The sequence below is a fragment of the Cervus canadensis genome, chromosome 21, assembly GCF_019320065.1.
Source record: "Cervus canadensis isolate Bull #8, Minnesota chromosome 21, ASM1932006v1, whole genome shotgun sequence".
In the NCBI taxonomy this organism is placed as follows: domain Eukaryota; kingdom Metazoa; phylum Chordata; class Mammalia; order Artiodactyla; family Cervidae; genus Cervus; species Cervus canadensis.
This window is the reverse complement of record NC_057406.1, coordinates 53,546,951-53,567,801: the sequence shown is the minus strand read 5'-3', so window position 1 is coordinate 53,567,801 and position 20,851 is coordinate 53,546,951. Positions and strand designations below refer to the sequence as shown.

Here is a 20,851-nt window from a genome sequence, read left to right as displayed (position 1 = left end):
ACACAGGTGAAGCACTTAGCATGCTGGGCTTGTGGGAAAATGAGGGAAGCATGGTCTCTATCCACCAGATGCTCACAGCTGTGGTGGGGACAGTCAAGCATATATTGAGGGCTTTCCAGGTGGCTCAGTGGTAAAGAATCCACCTGCTAATGCAGGAGACGCAGGTTTGATCTCTGGGTCTGGAAGATTCCCTGAAGGAGGAAATGGCAACCCACTCCAGTATTCTTGCCTGGAAAATCCCATGAACAGAGAAGCCTGACGAGCTCTGTTGTGAAGAGTCAGACACAACCGCGGGACTGAGCACACACACACAGCCTTTACTGAGTGCCCGCCCCACGCTGGTCACTCTGCTTTCCCTCTCCTCCTCACAGCAGTTCCGAAACAGAGCCCTGAGCAGCTCCAACATATAAGGAGGAAAGAGAGTGTCAGACAAGCCAGGTGAAGTCACTGCTACACGTCTGACCCCAGTGCTGTTGGCTGTCACCCCGGCACCCCGCCTTGCTAAGCCAGCAGGGAACCGGGAGTACATCTAGATGACAAAAAGGGGCTTCCAGCTCAGCTGGGCTGCTTCAGAGAGGGGAGGGGGGAGGGCATTTCACCAGGCCCTTAAACGGGTCAGCATCTGCCAGAGCGAGGAGGAGAGAAGGGTGTTCTGGGGAAGAGGGCCACCGTCACGGACAAAGGCCCAAAATGGGCTCTGGGAAAGGTGAAGAACCCACTGACCCGTGACCCAAGGCATGGTAGGGGACAAGTGGGGGATTCCGTTAGGAGCAGACTGCAAGGGCCTCACTGCCCCCTCTCCCAGGCCAAGACGCCTGCAGGCAGCTGGGAGCCGGCCATGGTTTTGAAGCAGTGGGGGAATAACACGATGAGCTTTGTTTCTGAGGAACGGGGTGAGAACAGGGAGTTCTTGACTTATGCAATACCTGAGGAAAACGCCGCCTGACTTAGAAAGTGTCACCGGGTTTTAATAGAAGGCGGCATTCATCCTCTTTCTATCAACAGTCTTCCGGGGCGCTGCGCTGGGGCCTATTTTAGGAACACGCAGCTTTAGAAATGCTACATAAAAGAGCTGACAGGCCACAGGTGGAGCTACCCAGGGAGGACGGGGCCCCAGGTCCCTCTGGGGGTGCCAGGGCGCACCCTCACGCCCCTCCCCCAGACCCCAGTCATTACCAGTGGACCCGCGCCGCCGGGGCCTGCTCCTGTGCCCCCTCAGGCCAAGATGTGCGTTCCTCTGGCTCATTCTGTCTCGGCCCCTTTCCTCTCTCCCCCGGGGCTCCCCACGGTGGTGACACACAGGTTCGTGTGGGAAGTGGGCCCAGGAGGCAGGCAGCCCTGGCCTCTCCAGGGTGGGGGCGCCTAGGTCAGTGGGTTGCCATGGCGACACCACAGGCCTTGCCCCAGGGGCCGCTGGGTTCCAGGAAGGGGCCCTTGTCCCTGTCTCCAAGGGGCAGCCCCACCCTGGCCCTGCGCTCATTCCATCCCTGGCCCACCAAACAGTGATTTGGCACCGACTGTTTGCCAGGCTCTGAGGCTCTAGTAGGGAACATGCAGCCAGGTCCCCGCTCTCAGGGAGCTTATAATCTGTGGTGGAGACAGAGGAAAACCAATAAACAAGACGACTCAGAGCACAGAGTGTCATGAAGAAATGAAGCCAGGGAACCTAGGATAGAGAGAGATGCGGGCGCGGTTTTAAGGGGCAGGGACCCTGAGGGCCTCTCAGAGGAGGTGATGTTGAAGTGCAAAGGCCTGAGGTGGGAGGGGGCTCGAGGGTGTGAGGAAGAGCTGGGAAACCAGCATGGTAGGGGAGAGGGAGGAAGGGGGAAGGCCGAAGGAAATGAGGTCAGGAAGTTAGGATGCGCCCAAAGTTTGTAGGGACTTGCTGGCCGGAGTAAGAATCTCATATGTATTCCAAGTGTGCTAAGATTCTGTTGCAGGATTTAATCAGGTGACATGAACTGCACTGGCTCAGAAAGGACAGCCTCAGCCTGCGAGGGGCCTTACATTCATACATCCCACTGTCTCTTTATCAACTCTTTATGGGGTAACTTGTTACAGGCACTGAGCTAGATAGTAGGAACATAGCAGGGAAGAAGACACTGTTTCTATCTTTGTGGAACGTTAGCATTTAGTGCAGGAGTCAGCTATTCAATAATCTCACAAATAGAGATGTCATTACCAAGAAAGCCAGGGGAGAGGGGGAAAAAAAAGGTCTGATCTAGCTCATGAGAGTCAGAGAAGCTTCTCAGAATAAGTAGCATCAAACTGGCAGCTGAATAGTAAGAAGACACATATTACGACCCCAGGTAAAGAGAGGGAGGATGGCAGAAGAAACAGCATGTGCAAAGGCCCTGGAGCTGGCAGGAAAATGACACGTTCAAGAACAGGTATTAATTCAACATGTGTTTAATGAGACTATCCTGTTTAACTAGCACTCTGTAAGATGCTATGGGGTATGAGCACATAAAAGCACTGCCTTCATACTCAGGGCTGGGTTAAGGAGTCTGGATTCTATTCAGTAGAGGGTTGAGAACCTCTAAAAGTTTTCGAGCAGAGTGTGGCAGAAGCAAATCAGCTCTGCGGGCAGCTCCATCAGGGGCTGCTAAACACAGTCTTAGCGGGGGAGGGAAAGGGAAGCATGAGATCATACCTCTTATCATCTAAACCTGGACACTTCTGATATTGAAAAGCAATGCTGATAAGGATTTTGCTGGGACCATATACATAAACTGGGTGCTTCCACGGTGGCTCAGATAGTAAAGAATCTGCCTGCAATGCAGGAGACCCAGGTTTGATCCCTGGGTCGGGAAGATCCTCTTGAGAAGGAAATGGCTACCCACTCTAGTATTCTTGCCTAGAGAATTCCAAGGACAGAGGAGCCTGGCTTGCTACACAGTCCATGAGGTCACAAAGAGTCAGACACGACTGAGCTACTGAAACACTATATGTGAACCAGGACTGTCCCAGGCTAACTGGCACCTAATATCCCCCTAGTAGGAGGCCGCTAAAGAGTTTAAGTCTTCAAGGCTTGAGTCAGAACAGATGAGATGAAAAGAGATAAGAAATGTGTCCTCTTTCTAGCTAACTGCATACACCCAACCGACCTAGCCATAGCAACGGTGTCCCATGTCTCTTCTTGATCTGCTGGGGTCTCAGTCACTGCATGATGTGAGTGAGTCGAAGGTGACACTATTACCATCTCCTGGAATGCTGCCTCTCAAAGCAAGCACCATCATCCTCGTCAACATCATCATCAGAGCAATGACTTGCCCACGATCACACAGCCTAGCAACTGAGCCAGCTAACTCTAACCTAAGCGTTAACCTATGTTTTGTTGTTGTTGTTCATTTGCTAAGTCATGGGAAACTCTGCGACCCCATGGACTGCAGTAAGCCAAGCTCCTCAGACCTCCACTATCTCCTGGAGTTTGCTCAAATTCATGTCTATTGAGTCAGCTATGCTATCTAACCATTTCATCCTATGCTGCCCCCTTCTCCTTTTGCCTTCAGTCTTTCTCAGCATCAGGATTTTTTCTAGTGAGTCAGCTCTTTGCATCAGATGACCAAATTACTGGAGCTTCAGCCTCAGCATCAGTCCTTCCAATGAATATTCAGGGTTGATTTCCTTTAGGATTAACTGGTTTGCTCTTCTTACAGTCCAGGGAACTCTCAAGAGTCTTCTCCAGCACCACAGCTTGAAAGCATCAATTCTTTAGTGTTCAGCCTTTTTTATGGTTCAATTCTCACATCTATACACGAGTATTGGAAAAACTATAGCTTTGACTGTATGGATCTTTGTCAGCTATATGATATCTCTGCTTTTAAATATGCTGTCTAGGTTTGTCATAGATTCCCTTTCAAGGAGCAAGCATCTTTTAATGTCATGGCTGCAGTCTCCATCCACAGTGATTTTAGAGCCCAACAAAATAAAATCCGTCCCTGCTTCCACTTTTTCCCATCTACTTGCCACAAAGTGATGGGCCTGAATGCCATGATCTTAGTTTTTTGAATGTTGAATTTTAAGCCAGTTTTTTCACTCTCCTTTTTCACCCTCATGAAGCAGCACTTTGGTTCCTCTTTACTTTTTGCCATTAGAGTGGTACCATGGGCATATCTGAAGTTGTTGATATTTCTCCCGGCAATGTTATGAGACCCATAATCACACACCTTAAAGTCTCATTGTGAGCACTAAGCTGTGTCTAACTAAGATAATACCAGACACACAATATGTGCTCAAAAATGTTACCGCCCCTTCTTACTTTAGGGAAACTCAATATAGAAAACTCTGAAGTGAGCAAAGATTAATTAAGATGTCATTATTTGCAACATAACAAGAATTAGCAAGGGAAGCCCAAGGATACACCAATGCCAACATTTCACAGATCCTGAATTCACCAACAGTTTCTGGAGACTAGAGAAAACGAAACCTAAGATGTTCAGTGCCATCCCCTGTCAAAGATAAACGCAATGTAAAAGCAGCTCTCTGCTCTGAAAATATCCCTGAGAACACTGGAGTTAATGTACATAATTGCATAACCAGGTGGTAAAAATGTCATTTTCTCTCCACTTCTAGCAGTGGGGAGAGCATACCTGGAGAGCAGGTGGCACAGAGCAAGTTATAGACACATGGAACCACCATGAGTCCCAGGCATCTGTTTATGTCTGAGGCACTTTTCTGGCTCATTTGAATTAACATTGTAGTAGTTAAGGACACAGACCGTGAGCTCAACTGCCAGGTTCAAGTCAGACTGTCTTACTGGATTACCTTGGGTGAGCAACTCCACTTCCTTGAGCCTCAATTTTTTTAATCTGCAAAATGGGAGTGGTAATAATGGCACCTCATGGAATTTGTATCATGAGACATAGAGTGTTTCCATGATAAGCACTATGTAAGTCTTAGCTACATAATCCTTATATCAGGCCCACCTCCCCAGCATTACTCTTTAGCTCCTTCCTGTTATCATTCTGTTTGATACTTGGATCTCTTGGTGAATGGCCTGGCAAGCCAGGAGGGCATTAATTCTAATTCTCCCCTTAAAATGGACTAGGTAAACTCCACAACCCTGGAAAAATTACTTAACCTCATGGACCTCAATTTTCTTCCTATATTAAAAATATCCACCCCATGAGGTTATTATGAGGATTAGGAGAATAATATGCTCCTAATGAACTGGGCGTGGGACAACAGGCTGGCTCCAATAGGGAAAGGAGCATGTCAAGGCTGTATGTTGTCACCCTGCTTATTTAACTTATATGCAGAGTACATCATGAGAAACGCTGGGCTGGAGGAAGCACAAGCTGGAATCAAGATTGCTGGGAGAAATATCAATAACCTCAGATATGCAGATGACACCACCCTTATGGCAGAAGTGAAGAGGAACTAAAAAGCCTCTTGATGAAAGTGAAAGAGGAGAGTGAAAAAGTTGGCTTAAAGCTCAACATTCAGAAAACTAAGATCATGGCATCTGGTCCCATCACCTCATGGGAAATAGATGGGGAGACAGTGGAAACAGTGTCAGACTTCATTTTTTTGGGCTCCAAAATCACTGTGGATGGTGACTGCAGCCATGAAATTAAAAGACGCTTACTCTTGGAAGGAAAGTTATGACCAACCTAGATAGCATATTAAAAAGCAGAGACATTACTTTGCCAACAAAGGTCCGTCTGGTCAAGGCTATGGTTTTTCCAGTGGTCATGTATGGATGTGAGAGTTGGACTGTGAAGAAAGCTGAGCGCCGAAAAATTGATGCTTTTGAACTGTGGTGTTGGAGAAGACTCTTGAGAGTCCCTTGGACTGCAAGGAGATCCAACCAGTCCATCCTAAAGGAGATCAGTCCTGGGTGTTCATTGGAAGGACTGATGCTGAAGCTGAAACTCCAATACTTTGGCCACCTGATGTGAAGAGTTGACTCATTGGAAAAGACCCTGATGCTGGGAGGGATTGGGGGCAGGAGGAGAAGGGGACAACAGAGGATTAGATGGCTGGATGGCATCACCGACTCGATGGGCATGAGTTTGAGTAAGCTCCAGGAGTTGGTGATGGACAGGGAGGCCTGGCGTGCTGCGATTCATGGGGTTGCAAAGAGTCGGACATGACTGAGTGACTGAACTGAACTGAACTGAACTGAATATTAGTACTTAGTACTAAACTGCTTAGTACTTAATATTAGTACTTAGTACTAATATGCTCCTGAGAATAAGCTCCTTAAGAGCTGACTGTACCTGATTGCCCACTCTTAGGACAGTGCTTGGCACAGAAGAGCAGATCAATGAGGAGAGAGAAGAGGAAGGGAAAGAAATAAATGAATGAAGCACCAGCTCCATGCCTGGTTCACAGGGGCTCCGTGAATCTGCAGTTAATCTATCAAGGACTTGCTTGCACAGAGCCTTGAGTCAGGCTTTCTAGAAGGCAGGCAAAGAGATGCAGCATTCCTCACATTATGAAACAGGTGTTGATAACTATCTTAAATAAACACTTATTGAGTGCTGACTTGTGTCAGACACTCTGGCAGATGCTTTGTACTTCACTAAGCACAGAGAAGAATGACACGGGTGGAAATCTTGAGAAAGGAAGAAGCATCAAGTCAACAGGGAAAACGAGGATGGGAAGCATGTACACTGTAGGCCCATGTGGGTAAGAGCACTGAGAGGCAAAGTTAAGGCCGTCAGAACTTGAGGCACAAGAGAAACCCCCAGCCCCTTCCCTGCAACTGCATGTTTTTAATTGGCATGGAGATGGCCTGGCTTTAAAAAGTACAATTAGCTTCGGTAGCATAACAACCTCAGTTTGGATACTCTTGCCGTATGAAGCAATGCAGGAGATGTAGGTTCAGTCCCTGGGTCAGAAAGATCCTCTGGAGAAGGAAATGGCAACCCACTCCAGTATTCTTGCCTGAGAAATCCCATGGACAGAGGAGCCTGGTGGGCTACAGTCTACAATGTCGCAGAGTCAGACACAACTTAGCAGCTAAACAGCAACAACAAAAATGAATCAATGCACCTGACTGAATCCCACGGAGTGGCAATTTCCCTAAGTACAGGATGGGAATGATCCCGCCCAGATCACAGGCGTATGGTGGTCATGTGTTGAAAAGACTGAACGTAGTAGAAGTGCTGTAGAAAGTGTTTTCTTCTCCTATGCAGTCTTGGGAGGAGGGCAGAGACAGGGAGTGGAGAGAGGGCCTTGGAAGTTATTACGGGGACTCAAGGAGAAGCAAGTCCTCAAAACCCCTTTGTTTATTGAGCTTTTACAACATGCAAACGTCCTGTGCAGACCCCTTTATATGCACTAATTCATTTAATCTTCACAACACCCTATAAGGTAGGTGCTATGCATGGCCCCACTTTACTGACAAGCAAACTGAGGCTCAGAGCAGTCATGTGACTTGCTGAGTTCCAATTATCTAGCCCATGGCAAATCCGGTTCTTACTAAGCCTGTGGGATTCCAGAGCCAGAGCAGTTAATGATTATATCAGTGATGGCAAACGATAACATGCTATGCAATGGGAGGGGCTGGCTGTTATTTTAACAACCAAGGTTTTTATGGCGAACCAAGCAGTAATAAAGAATCTGCCTGCCAATGTAGGAGACACGGATTCGATCCCTGGTTCGGGAAGATCCCCTGGAGTATGAAATGGCAACCCATTCCAGTATTCTTGCCTGGAAAACACTATGGACAGAGGAGCCTGGTTGGGCTGCAGCCCGTGGAGTCAGAGTTGGCCTTGACTGAGCACGCACACGTGCATTATAAGGAAAAGCAGTCCGAGAGTAAACAGGTGTGAAGCTTGTGATGATGGAAGATGTCAAATTGGCCAGAGTGACTGGCAGGCTGGGAATACCTTCCCAGCAGTGGTGCCAGGTGGAACTCAGATGAAAGGAACACACGACATGAAGGCAGCCCCACAGGAGGAGCCCCTGACTGCCTTCAGTCAGCAGCCTTGGCCAAAGTCATGTCCTGGTGCCCATGGCAGCCGGAAGCCCAGGGACAGCCATACAGTGCACGCCAGGAAACTGCAGAGTGAGCTGCTATCTCCCCCAGGTTCAGGGGTGACCGGACCTCCTGCTTCCTTATGTAGTAAAGCAGGTGAGCTAGGATGGACACCTCTAGGTCTCCTTCTAACTCCTGGTCTTAGGCAGCAAGGAGGCAGCCTGATTTTGAAATCAGAAAAATTGGTGTTCAAATCTTCATTTGCCACTAGCTGTTTGGCCTGGAGATGTTACCTGGGCTCTCTGCACCTCAATTTCCTCTTCTACAAGATGGGTAACTAATGCCACAAGTTGGGTACGAGAATTAAATGAGTTAACATGCATCAGCATTTCACATAGTGATTGGAAAATATTATAAATGTTACTAACCTGTCATCCAATTTCAAAAAGTGAGTCACTTTGTTAAAAAAGCAACAAATAATTTTGAAAATAGCTCATTAGGTCAGCCTGCCATTGATTACCAAAATAGTTTCACTGTACTTTTCTCCTTTCCTCCCTCTGTCTCTTTCTTCCTTCTTTCTCTCGTCATTCCCTTTCCCTTCCTGAAAATAATCTATGTATCAATATATAGTCTCCAGGTACTATGTACAATTAGATGGATTTTGTGTGTTTTTTCCCTTTCTTCTTTTTAAATCACCTTTCAATACCAAGAAAAACTTTAAACAAAACAGAGACCCACTGGGAATGCTATCTTTAGGTTCCTCATCTCTTGGATCTCTCTGGACCCCCTCTGCCCAGTGTGATTTCCCAGCTATGCTCAGGGCTCAGCCTGCCTCTGAGCGATGCTCATGGCCCAGTATGGTGCGGCAGGGACCAGATCCATGCAGGCAGCCCTCCTGGCTCCCAGCGCCTCTGGGGTGCCCTGCAAGGTAACCCAGGCGGAGAACACTCTTCAGCCTGGGCACCCAGAGGAAACCCCAATGAAACAGAGAAATAATTCATTCTTCTAATCACAGCAAAGTTTTCAAACTTTAAAACAGAGCCTTGATTAGAAGAAAAGCTGTGGGTTTGTTTCTTTTTTTTTTTCTAAAAGCCTGGCATTTCTGAAAAGGTCCCCTACCCAAACCACAGCAACCTCAAAAACTTTGCCCACTGAGTCGAAAATAAAAGTTCATGGAGACCAAAGGCTCTCTCACAACAACAGCTCAATACTTTAGAAATCTTCTTTCCAATGTTTAAAAATTTGAACATTTTAACTGAGAGCCTCAAACCCTCTGGAATCTTTTTCCTTGTAAAATTCCCAAGGCTTTTTCAGCCAAAGTTATTTATTTTTTATGATGCCTAATAATGCTTTATGTATAAACTATTTGGTTGTATAAAAGAAGTCATCGAGTAAAAGAAAAAAAATTAAAAACAGAAATTTTAGCTGTTTTAGTAGTTGCATAAGGATGACATAAAATAAGTTATTTTTTTTTTGGCCGAATAAAGAGCTTAAAGAGGCATTCAAATTCTCCCCCAACTCTAGATTTTTTATCAGCAGTGAAACTGAACACCACAAAGGAAACATGTCAAAATGTTTAATTAATCAATTCCATCATAAACAGATGTGAGTTTATGCCATGGGCCCAATTCTGGAACTTTATAAGACCAATAACTTCAATAGGAATTTCACTTACCCATGAGCATTTAGAAGCAGTACACAAAGTATAAATACAGTACATGCATGAACACTAATTTAGACTAATCATCTGGAAAAAAAGACGATGTGGAACATCATCAATATATCTCAAGTATCTCCCACGCTCATTTTTGAAAAATTATAAATCTTGTAATTGTAACATTCAAATACACACTTCCTTCTTCAAAAGTCTAATACTAGCTTGAAATGACTTCACAGCGGTCCCAAGATTCAAAACAAACGTGCTGACATGTTTCTCCACCAGATGCACTTGTGCCTCAAAAATTAGTTGCCAGCATGATTAGCAATCACTAATCACTCTTGAGATTATTCAAATGACAGTCCAAAATCTGGTTCAGGAGTAGTTCACTTCTGTGTTCACTGGTAGTGCACTTCCTTCAACACGATGGATTCAGAGGATCAGTGCTTATGAAGTAGTAATTCTTTCCAGTTAAATAAAAACCTGCTGCATTCACCAATCTCACTTAGGCTGCGTCTAAACAATGCTGACCTTTAGCACAAATCGGTAGTCAGAAAACATGCAGGACACTACGCCCTAAACAACCTTCTCTGGGTTGCAGCCTTTTCAAAGCCTTTCTCATTATCCCCTTAAATTAAAGCGAAACAATCACAACAATATAAACCCAACACATCCAGATTCACTTGTCTGCTAATGATTTTTGATTTCTCAGAGGCAAATTATGCTTTTATATTTCATTGAGGATTCACCAACCACAAAAGCGGAAACTATACACCTATTTTAAAGAACTTCTGCTCTGAGGATCGGAACTGACAACAGAGACCACATAACCTACTGGCACAGGTCAATCCAGTCCTCGTTGCCCAAATTTGGACCCTGTGAGAACATAAGGGCCAAATTTCATTCTTTTCTGCTTTGTGTGATCTTTTTCTCTCTTAAAGACAGCTGTTAAATAGTTCAAAAACTAAAAAAAAGCAAAAAAAAAAAAAGCACAATGTAGATAAAATCAAATTGTAAAAACAGAAAGAGAACAAATGGACATTTTCTCCTCACAGTAGAAAAATATGCAAGAAAGGCAAAAAGGACTAAACAGTTTCCTGTTGAAACGAGTTTCAGAGAAAGGCTCACTTGAAATTGAATTCTTTACTTCTTGAAAACCAAGTGTAAAATGGTTCAGTCTTTAGAAGATTGACGCCTACAAGTATGGAGGGGGTGGATGAAGAACGTGGACCATCACCTCCCAGAACTGAGAGGGCATCGGGATTGTGCAAGGACCTCTACCAGAGGCTTCTCTGAGAGAGCCATGCAACTCTCTTCCATGAGTCTCATCCCCGTCAACAGGTGTTGCTTCTACAAAGACACATTTTCCTCTTCCTTTAACAAACTGGAAAACACAATGGTAAAATCCATGGCGAACAGAAGCATGAAAATGCCTTGTTCATGGAAAAGGTAGAGAAATGAAAATAACATGAATCCCTCAGTCCAATCCTCTTAGTAGAGAATTATTTATCCTGACATGAGAATTGAGACTATTGGGGGGCTCCCCCAGTAGCTCAGTGGTAAAGAATACACCTGCAATGGAGGAGACGAAGGAGACATGGGTTCGACCCCTGGGTTGAGAAGATCGCCTGAAGGAGGAAATGGCAACTCACTCCAGTATTCTTGCCTGGAGAATCCCATGGACAGAGGAGCCTGGTGGGCTACAGTTCATGGGGTGGCAGAGAGTTGGATACAACTGAAGCAGCTGAGCAACGCACCACACTTAGTACAGAAAACATCTAGATATGCTGAAACAATCTAAATTTTTTCAGGATTCTTATCCCCTTTTCCCAACTAGACACCTAGAATTTAGCAGAGAAAGACCAGATAGTTATTTTTAATAATAATAAGATCTGCCACTTACTGAGCAATTTCTAGGAGCCAAGCTTAAAGTGCACAATCTCATCATATCCTCTTTTTGTTCTTATTGAAGTAGAGTTGACATACAATATTGTTAGTTTCAAGTGTACAACACAGTGATCCGACAATCATATACATTCCCACACAATCACCATGACAAGTCCAGTAGCCATCTGTCAGCATACAAAATTATTACAGTATTATTGACTACATCCCTGTGACTTATTCATTTTATAGCCAGAGCTTATATTTCTTAATCCCCTTCACCTATTTCACCTAACAACCTCCCCCTCCCCAGGCACTTATATCCTCTGAAGCACACTGGAAGGTAAGGAGGGGATTTTTCACACAAAAATAAGGAAGGCAAGGCTTAGAGAAGCTAGGTCATTTTCCGCGGGTCACACAGCGAGCAAGTGACTGAGCTGAGATTTCAACCTTGGTCTGTTGATGGCAAAGCCCAGGTCCTTTTCATTAAGTCACACCCACATCCACCTGAAGTCACGGATTAACACACATACGTGTGAATGACTTCTAGCAAAAAATATATCGTTTGTTAAATTACCAAAAGGCTACATAAATAATCATAGTACTTAACGGCTTCTGCCTCAAGTTTTGGTTGTGTCTATATATGAGCGTGAATGAAGCCTAGACATTCACAGAGACAAAATGAATGATAACTAAACTTCAAATGAATCCCCACAGTGCATTTCACATCTGAAGTAAAGAGATGTCCCTTTTTTTTTAGTTCTACCAGCTTATTGCTCCCAACCCATCTCCCTCTACCCTCATGCATGCATGCTCAGTCATGTAACCCCATGGACTACAGCCCGCCAGTCTCCTCTGTCCATGGACTTATCCAGGCAAGAATACTGGAGTGGGTTATCATTTCCTTCTCCAAGAGATGTCCTTTTTTTGTCCCTATTTTTGCCAACAATAATTTAAAATTTTGTCTCCACAGTATAAAGGACTATCCTTACACTTTCTTATGGGGAGATAATAGCATGTTTTGCTAAAATGATATGTACTTCATTGGACATCCTGTCCAACACAACCCTCTCCCTTGCTAAAACAAAAAAGAAGAAAAAGATAGTACAGCCTTGTAACCAACAGTTACAGGAATACTTATTGGTTAGGGTACTTACCCACTTCGAGGATATCCTTTATCTGCCTCCATTTTCCAATGTATAAAATGGAGTGGATAATAATAGTACCCCTAATATATATTTTAAAATATAACTAATAATGAATTTAAAGTGCTTAGTACATGCCTGGCATATGAAAGGCATTTGACAACCATTAGCTTTAAAAATGAAAACAAAAAGCTAGATGAATTACTTGCATTCTTTCCCAGGAAACTATAGCACACACAATTAAGATCAATCTTGCTTCCCATGCTGTCAAGGTGCATCTTAGCTTAGCTTCTAGAGTTCAGAAACTTTCTTGTTTTGAGCCTGTTAGTTTCTTCCTTCAAACTGTGAGTGATAATAGTTTCTTCTTCATAGCATTATTGCAAGCATTACTTAGATAATGCATTTAAATTAAAATGCTTATCAAAGACATATAGTAAGTATTGAATATATGCTACCTAGTACCACTTTCACATCGCATACTCACAACTGTCCTATCAAACCATTCTATCAGTTCCATAAGTAAGTTGAAGCCCAGCAATATCAAGCTTCCAGACCAAAGACACACAGCTCCGTGGGGCAGAAGGGCACCCTATGAAAGGCAGGAACCTACCCACCACCACGCTCTATCTTCATTCATCTAGAGAACATTTTCTCTTCATAGTATGTATCACTGGCTGAGATTATTTTTGTATTTATCTGTTTGTCTGTCTAGAATGTATGCTCCAGAGGAGCAAAGATGGCATTTTTTAAGCCCAGCATTTAGCAGAATGCAGGGCAGGCACATAGAAGACACATAGAATTCTTGAATGGAGGAATGAAACAAGCTAACATTTACCCAAAGGCTATTCTCAACCATTTTGATGCACTGCTCTCTATCACTGCCATCATCTAAAATCCTCTTCAAATCCAGATCACATGACAGCTTCCGAGAGGTTTTCTCTGGAGTGCAAGGGCACAACATTCCTTGCTCTTTCACTTTCATCCATGCATTTCCCTTCTCACCAGGTGGGATTCAATCCCACCTGGTGGCCAGCGTCATCACCAAGCCCCGCCAGCCTAGCACTCTATGAGTGTCCAGCTGAGACAGCCTGGGTGGAGAGAGGGAATGGGCTTTCCCAACCTGGCCTCTGATCTAGCTCTGCCAGGTACTAGTTGTGACCCCCACAGAAGTTCCAGACTCTCTTTCATCCTAAAATGGGACAACACAGAATTGTGATCAGCCTTAAGTGGCCAAGGGCTTCCCAGGTGGCCCTAGTGGTAAAGAATCCGCCTGCCAATGCAGGAGATGCAAGAGACACAGGTTCAATCCCTGGGTGGGGAAGATCCCCTGGAATAGGAGATGGCAACCCATGCAAGAGACATGGGTTCGCTTCCTGAATCAGGAAGATGCCCTGGAGGAAGAGATGGCAACTCACTCCAGTACTGTCTGGAAAATTCCATGGACAGAGGAGCCTCGCAGGCTACAGTCCATGGGGCAGCAGAGAGTTGGACATGACTGAGCGACTAAGCACACAGATAAATGGCTAATGTGTGGGAAAATGCCCTAAACACGGCTGCCATATGGTAGACAGTCAACAACACAGAGCATGCATTCCTCCAGGCCCCAAGGGGACTCTCTTTTTCTGTCCCTTGTAGCGCTCACCGCTCTGAATATGCCCATACCTTCCCTCATCAAAACGTTTTCAAGTCCTTCACAGCGAGGACTGTGGCCTTATTCCTCTCCAGGCTCTGCCACCCAACAGGTGCTCAGTGAGTGAGACAGACTAAAATTTCAATAAAATAAGATAAAAACTCTGATAAATTCATCCAAAGTATTTTTTTTTTTTTTACTTTTACCCAACACCTCCACATTATCTTTGCGTTACTCTCTCCCCTAACCTTGATAAAACTGCAAGTATCTCGTACTGAGTGGGAAAGAAACACCAGAGATCCACCCCCCACTCCCGACACACACACACACCTTTCTATCCTGCAGAGCCGTGCAGCCCCAGGGGCAGCTGAAGAGTGTCCCCAAAGGCCTGTACAACAGGCAGGGGCAAGCAATCGGGGCCTAGGCAAGTGGAGACCTGACTCTCTGGCATCCAACTAGTGATGTCACTGTTCCATATCTTTTCAGCCTTTTTGTTGCACAGACACCAGGCAAACACAAGCATCAGCTTGACTTAGAATCACTACCTTGCCGTGTTGAAAATGGAAGAGAAACCCTGTGCCTGACGCAGGTCACAAAAAATGCCCCTCTCGTGGGGCGCCTATGAGGCTCACATACGTGATAAACTAACGACTTTATAAACCAAGTCCCAGGCAGAGTTCACAGACACACAGGCCTGTAAATGAGCTACAAACTCTCAGACCATGGCAGTCTCTATATCCAGTCTGTTCATTTACAGACGAGGCCACAGAATCTGGAGAGAAGGGAAGGACTCCCCTCTGAATGTATCACCATGAGTGGCCAGGTGTGAGAGGAACCTCATCTCTTCCTAAAAGCTTGAGCAATGGAGAGTAAAGTCCGTTTTTTTTTTTTTTTTTTTTGATGGTAGCATCTCGTCACATGGGCCAGTGTGTCTTCTTATCCAGCATAGGTGAGGGTCTGGGATGGTGGCTTCATCACCTAGAGGCATTTTAGTGTTTCTTAAATCGACCCTAGCCACAGCCCCATAAAACCTAATGCCTTAAGGAATGCTCCTTAGGTGTAATTGACAAAGGCAAGCATAGGCCTTTAAAAAGGGGTTATCCAAGGTTCTTGACTCTTAAAATCCTAAATGACTTGTAAAAACTATTTTAGTATATTATTAGTTTGAGGAGAGATTCCCTAATTGTGCAGTGGATCACAGTTGGGATAGTGGTAACCTGGCCTCCATGGTAGAGAAGGATCCGTCTAACTTGTCAGAGAATCCCAGTCTGGGAGCTGTCTAACCCTTCATTTTACAGACAATTAAAATTAATCTTGGAAAAGCTCAAAGATTTACCCAAAGTGCTTCAATCAGAATTATAACCTGGAGCTTTCCCCACTGCACAAGGAGTAAAAAAAAATCCATAGAATCTTCTCTTTACTACCCGTCCTAGTCTTCCAAAATTTCTGACCAGGCACCTCCTGCTTTTCTCTTTCCCGCATTATTCTAACCCCTCACTGTTTCAGATACCGTTTAAGAAGCCGGGCTGAGAAATTCATCCGGGGCGACCCACGGGTCCTGGGGAAGAAATGCCAGAACCTTTCACGTTGGAAAGCCTGTGGCTGGTGGGGGAGGCGGGCATACTGCCCAGCTGGCGCCTAACCTTGGGATGGGGAGGGAGGCTGGACAAGAACCCGGAGGAGGAGGGGTGGCGGGGTGGGGGCGCAAGCGGGATGAGAAAAGGTGTAGCTGCTGGAGAGAAATTAGAGACCTCGGGGCCTCTGGGAAGCAGGACGGTCCGGGTCTCACACAGCGGCAGGGAGGCCCCGTGCGAACTCCTCTCTCCGCGTACTCGGCCTTTTGTTGTCGGCCTCTGCCTCTGGCTCCCGCTCATGCCCTCCGGTCCCCTGCCCCCCTGAAGTCACCCCAACTGCACTCATAATATTTTGCTTTGCGCTGGGTCTGTTTTCCACCACCAACTTCCAGCAGTCTCCATGGCGACGCGCTGGGGAGGGGGGCGCGCGCAGCTATGGAAATCCCAGGGCCTAGCCGCGCGGCGGCCACAGCAAACTTTTCCGGGTCCCCAGGCCCTGCAGGCCGGGTGGGAAAGCGCGCTGTCCTGGGCCACTTGCACCAAGTCGCCAGCTGGACTCCGGGATCCCCGGCTGCACGCCGTGCTGCCTAGTGCTGCAGCCACACGGCTTGGGGAGCCGCGCGGCTCTTACTGGATCCTGGTGCCAAAGCCAGACGCCGGCACTTGGCAGGTGGCGAGGGTGGGGCGAGCATGCCTCCTTTACGGGACACACACACAGGTCCAAGGAGGGCGAGATAGTCCGGTTTGGACGTGAGGGCCAAGTTCAGAGCTCGGATCCTTGTTCCCCAAGCCCGCAGTCCGTGTCCCAGGGCCAGAGAAGGCGGCTCCTTTCCTAGGGCCGTGCCTGGGAGAGGGTTGAGGAGGCCTAGAGCCCCGTCCCACCCGGGCGCTCTCTGTCCCGTTGCCCCACGCCAAAGCCACTGAATGTCCCCACCTGCAGGCCCACGGAGCCAGGTCGGGCCTTGTTTTGAGCCGGGAGCCTGTAGACCAGAGTGCCTTCCCGCCGTTGTGGTCCAGGGGCCTCAAAGCAGGCTCTAGGGGTGCGTTGGCGGCTCTGAATTTTGGAGTTCCGGGTGAAAAGCGGGTAGAGGCAGACGTCTCTAGGTCGGGCTCATCAGTGCCCGTCGCTAAGGCGCCATCCCGTTTAACAAGAAACAATTCTTCTGTTGCGTAGGCGACCAACCTGGCCCCGGCCCACTTTGCACAAGTTCTCTGTGGCCTAAAATTCGACCTACTTTCCCCCCTCTCGTTCTCGAATCTCCAGGCACCTTGAGTAACTGAGCGTGCTCGCCTGGCAGGACAGCCGGGATTGGACCCACAGGCCACCAACACGTCGGCGCGGCGGCGGCCCGCGTGGGGACGGCTGGCCACCCCGGGATCCGCGAGGCTTTGCGCGGTGCGGGGCTTCTGCGCGAGCCGGGAACAATATCACTGCCACCAGCGCACCGGCTGGACGGCGCGTCCGGGGCCCCACGCGCGCCCCTGAGGCCCCCACCGCCTCTCCGGGCTCGGCCGCGCCGCGGAGCTCCGGGGAGAGCGGCTCTGCTTTGTGGCGCTCGGCAGCGGGCTAGCCCAGGGCCCAGAGGCGCGCGCCGGCGGCTCCCCAACCTCCTCCGACGGGGCCATTGTCTTAGACCCACACTTGCTGAGTATTTGGGGAAAACTCGAGGAATATATTACCGGCTCCGTGCGCGGGACAAAGGGGCGCGTTGCCGCAGGTCACGCTGAAGTGGCCCCCGGGCGCAACACTAGAGCCCCGGCCCCTGCAAAACCGTCCTGCAGGGCCCGAGGCACGTTGCGGGAATTTTCCTCTTAAGAGTAGGGGACGGAGGCCTGGCCCACCGGCCTCTCTGGCCCGGGATGCTTCGGAGTTCGCCTCAGCACTTGCTGCTAATCGATTGTGCCAGACCTTTCGGAATGAAATACTAACAATAATATTCGTGGTTGGGCCCTAGATTTGCGCCCAATCTGCCGTTAAAGGAGCAGAATCGAACTGCTTCAAGGAGCGCTGGTCCCAGCTAGCTGGGAAGAAAGGAACCTTTACATAACAAGGGAAACTCCAAAGAAAAGCTAAGTTCTCTGGAAGCGAGGTGAGGGAAGGTTCTGGACCGGACCACGCCGAGCCAGCTGCACTTCCCTCGCCGTCCATTTTGCAAACCCGCAGGAGAATGTCACTTGGTGCGCCTCGTGTCATTTCATCTCGCTGCCGTTTCCCAGAACTTTTTGAGTTCAGGATGGCCATCTAGCCATCCACACCCTTCCCTTTGGTGGACGGGAGAAAAGTTTTCAGAACCCGTTGAGGGTGTCTGCATTAAGTAAATGGGACAAGGTGTCTCCATGACCACAATGTAGAACAGAAAACAGAAGGCCTCCACAACCCCGCAGCTCTCCCAGGACGCACAGACAAGTTCCAGTCCTGTTGAGGTGGCTGCTAAAACCCCCAGCTGGGCTGTGGCTGGTGTGGTGCACAGACACCCCAAGTCCTGCTTGGACCCCTTTCAAATATCAACACTTGGCCCCAAACCATGCAGACATGGGTTTACTTTTGTTCAAGGATATTCATCTCTAAAGTTGGGGTGCTAGGACATGCATGGTGGCACAAATACTTTTCATGGAAGTATGGAGGGAAAGGATGCTTTCTGTCTCTGGGCGCCCTCTTTACCGCCAGCGGAGAGAACCCGGTCAGGGCTGGCCCCGCACTGGGTAGCCAGTCCTAACCGCTCTCCTTGCCTTCATTTGTCATTGCATGTAGTAAGGAAGGCTGCCGGGGTCAGCCCATCCCACTCCCAGGGGGCCCACACCCACTTGGCGGGGACCGCAAAGGAGAGGTTTGATCTCTTTAGATCATAAATAGACAATTTTCCTGGAAAATCAAAGATACCCCTGGCCAGAGGGGGGTAGGCATCTTGGCCACCAGGGCCCCAGCAGAAGCTAGGAGGGGCTGGAAACCTTTCTGCAAGAATGGGAAGAAGAACATCTGGAGCGATGCCCGAATGACCCCTACTCCCAGTCCACATTCATTTCCAGCCTGCAGGTGGAGGTGGGGAAGCCGTCGAGTGTTGTTTATTTGCTCAGGGAAGAGGCGCGCGTGTTAAGGACGGCGGCGGCTGGAAGGCACTTGTTGCTCCGCGCGGCAAAGTCCAGCAGCGGACGCTCGCAGGCGTTCTCCCAAGCATCGCGTCGAGCTGCTGTCTCGGCCCAGGCTGCTCTTACTGCTGTTTCTGCCTCTCCAAGAAACTCCGAGGCTGCAACCTGGCCGGGATAGGAGTGCACTGGTTGGGAGACTGCAACTGAGGGTTGTCCTTGTTCAGTCGCTAAGTCATGCCCGACTCTTTGCGACTGAGGGAGGAGGTGAATTTCCGGAGAATTTCTTCCACCTGGTAGGGAGCACAACTCTGATCTAGAAGTTTGGCGGCTCCTCAAACGTACTAGAGCTGCGAGGCTCTACTGGAAAAAGAACCGAGACGCTGGGCTTTTTCGTTGTAAAAGATGCCTTTGCTTACTTTCTCCGTGGTTACGGACGGCCGCGACCCCCAAACCTGGCGCCTGCAGCCAACAGACCCCAAAGTGCCGATCAGTTTGCAGACCCAGACGCCAGGCCTTGCCAGCCGCGCAGCATCCTGTTCTCTTCCGTAGAGTTACTGTCCCCAAGCGGAACGCACCGTCAGGTACTCCTTCCGGACAAGGAGGCTGCACCGCACTTCGGACTGCCCGGGGCTCCCTCCTCCCGACCGGGCGCGGATTCCACAGGACCACCGGGCTCGCCTCCGCCACTCCCTCCAGCTGCGCATCTCCACCAGTTGGAGCCTCTGTCCCCACCTCCCAGGCGCTGTGCAGAGCCGTCGCCCTCCCCCGCCTCTGGGGCGTTCCGCTCGGCTTCCTGGCCCCAGCCACCAGCCCCGGAACGCACCGCTATTCCGGGACCCCCAAACCGGGGGAGGAGCTGGACCCGGGAGGGGGCGGTCGGCTCGCAAAGTTTTTGCAAGTGGCACCTCGAGCTCGCCGCGAGCCAGCGAATCTTTACGTAACTTTATGTCCAGGGCAAGCGAAAGCGCACTTCACAGCGCGCGCACACACATTTACACACACACAATCACACGTTTACACACACTCACACACACTTCCACGCATCCACTTACACACATCGCGCATCGCACGGGATTGAAAACTTCTGCACGCTCCATTACTTCCTGGGGTTCCACTGTCAAGTTGACCCTTCTGAACTTTTTGCGACTCTTCTGAAGTTCCCCTTCTACCTCTCCTTTCCCTCCCAATGTCTACCCCCAACCCCCACCAGTAGGACTAACCTGTGGAATCCATGTCGGGTTCCTCCAGTAACCCACAATGCATGCTCTTCCCATGGACAGCACAGGCGCCCCCCAAAAATCCTGATGTTTGGGGATCCCCTGTGCTAGAGCTGCCCAGGGAGGAAGGGAGGAAGGAGGGAAGGGAAGACGCAGAGAGTGCAGGGACGAAAGGATAGAAAGAAGGAAAGGAAAAGGCAGAAGGAGAAAGAAGAAAGGAGAGAGAGAGAGAAGGGAAAGAGCTCGAAGGGGGAGCGAGAAAGAGCGAGCCAGAGAGGGGACACTCAGTAATCCAGCCGGGCAAAGCCAAACCCGTCAAAATGTTTGCGGATGTTTCATGGGAAAAAGCATCATTTTATAGGAGCCCCGATGGGAGCAATGTCATTGATAGGCCAGCCGGCCTGATGAATGGCCGCTCGTCAGATGGGGCCGTGGCGAGGCGCACTGTGAAGCCCATTGTGGGCCTGTTTTGAATAAGAAAAGCCGCCTCCGAAAAGGGGGGCTCAGAGCGACGCAATCCCAGCCCTCCGACTTCCCCCTTCTATTATAGCATTAGCAACGTTTTTCTTATTTAAAGTTCCAGAGGCCTTCTCCAGCCTTCGCCCGGCACTCATTACAGGCGAAATCAAAATTGGCTTAGATGTGGCCCCCTCCCCCTCTGCCTACCCCTCCCCCGATCCGGCCCGGCACGGCGCAGGCATGAGAAGGGGGTGAGTGGGGGGCGGCG

At 48.6% G+C, this 20,851-nt stretch overlaps 1 protein-coding gene across 2 annotated transcripts in view; it reads right to left on the bottom strand.

The window, feature by feature from the left end:
- RFX4 (regulatory factor X4) overlaps positions 1-20,566 on the bottom strand; it is a 173,806-nt gene extending 153,240 nt beyond the window's left edge. The window contains exon 1 of one of the 2 annotated variants that reach the window (XM_043441490.1): positions 20,128-20,566. In XM_043441490.1, the coding sequence (XP_043297425.1) occupies positions 20,128-20,170 (43 nt within the window). In that variant the 5' untranslated portion in view covers positions 20,171-20,566. The remainder of the gene's footprint in view (positions 1-20,127) is intronic. The other variant, XM_043441491.1, reaches the window with a different exon arrangement.
- Between the last annotated feature and the right edge of the window lie 285 nt (positions 20,567-20,851).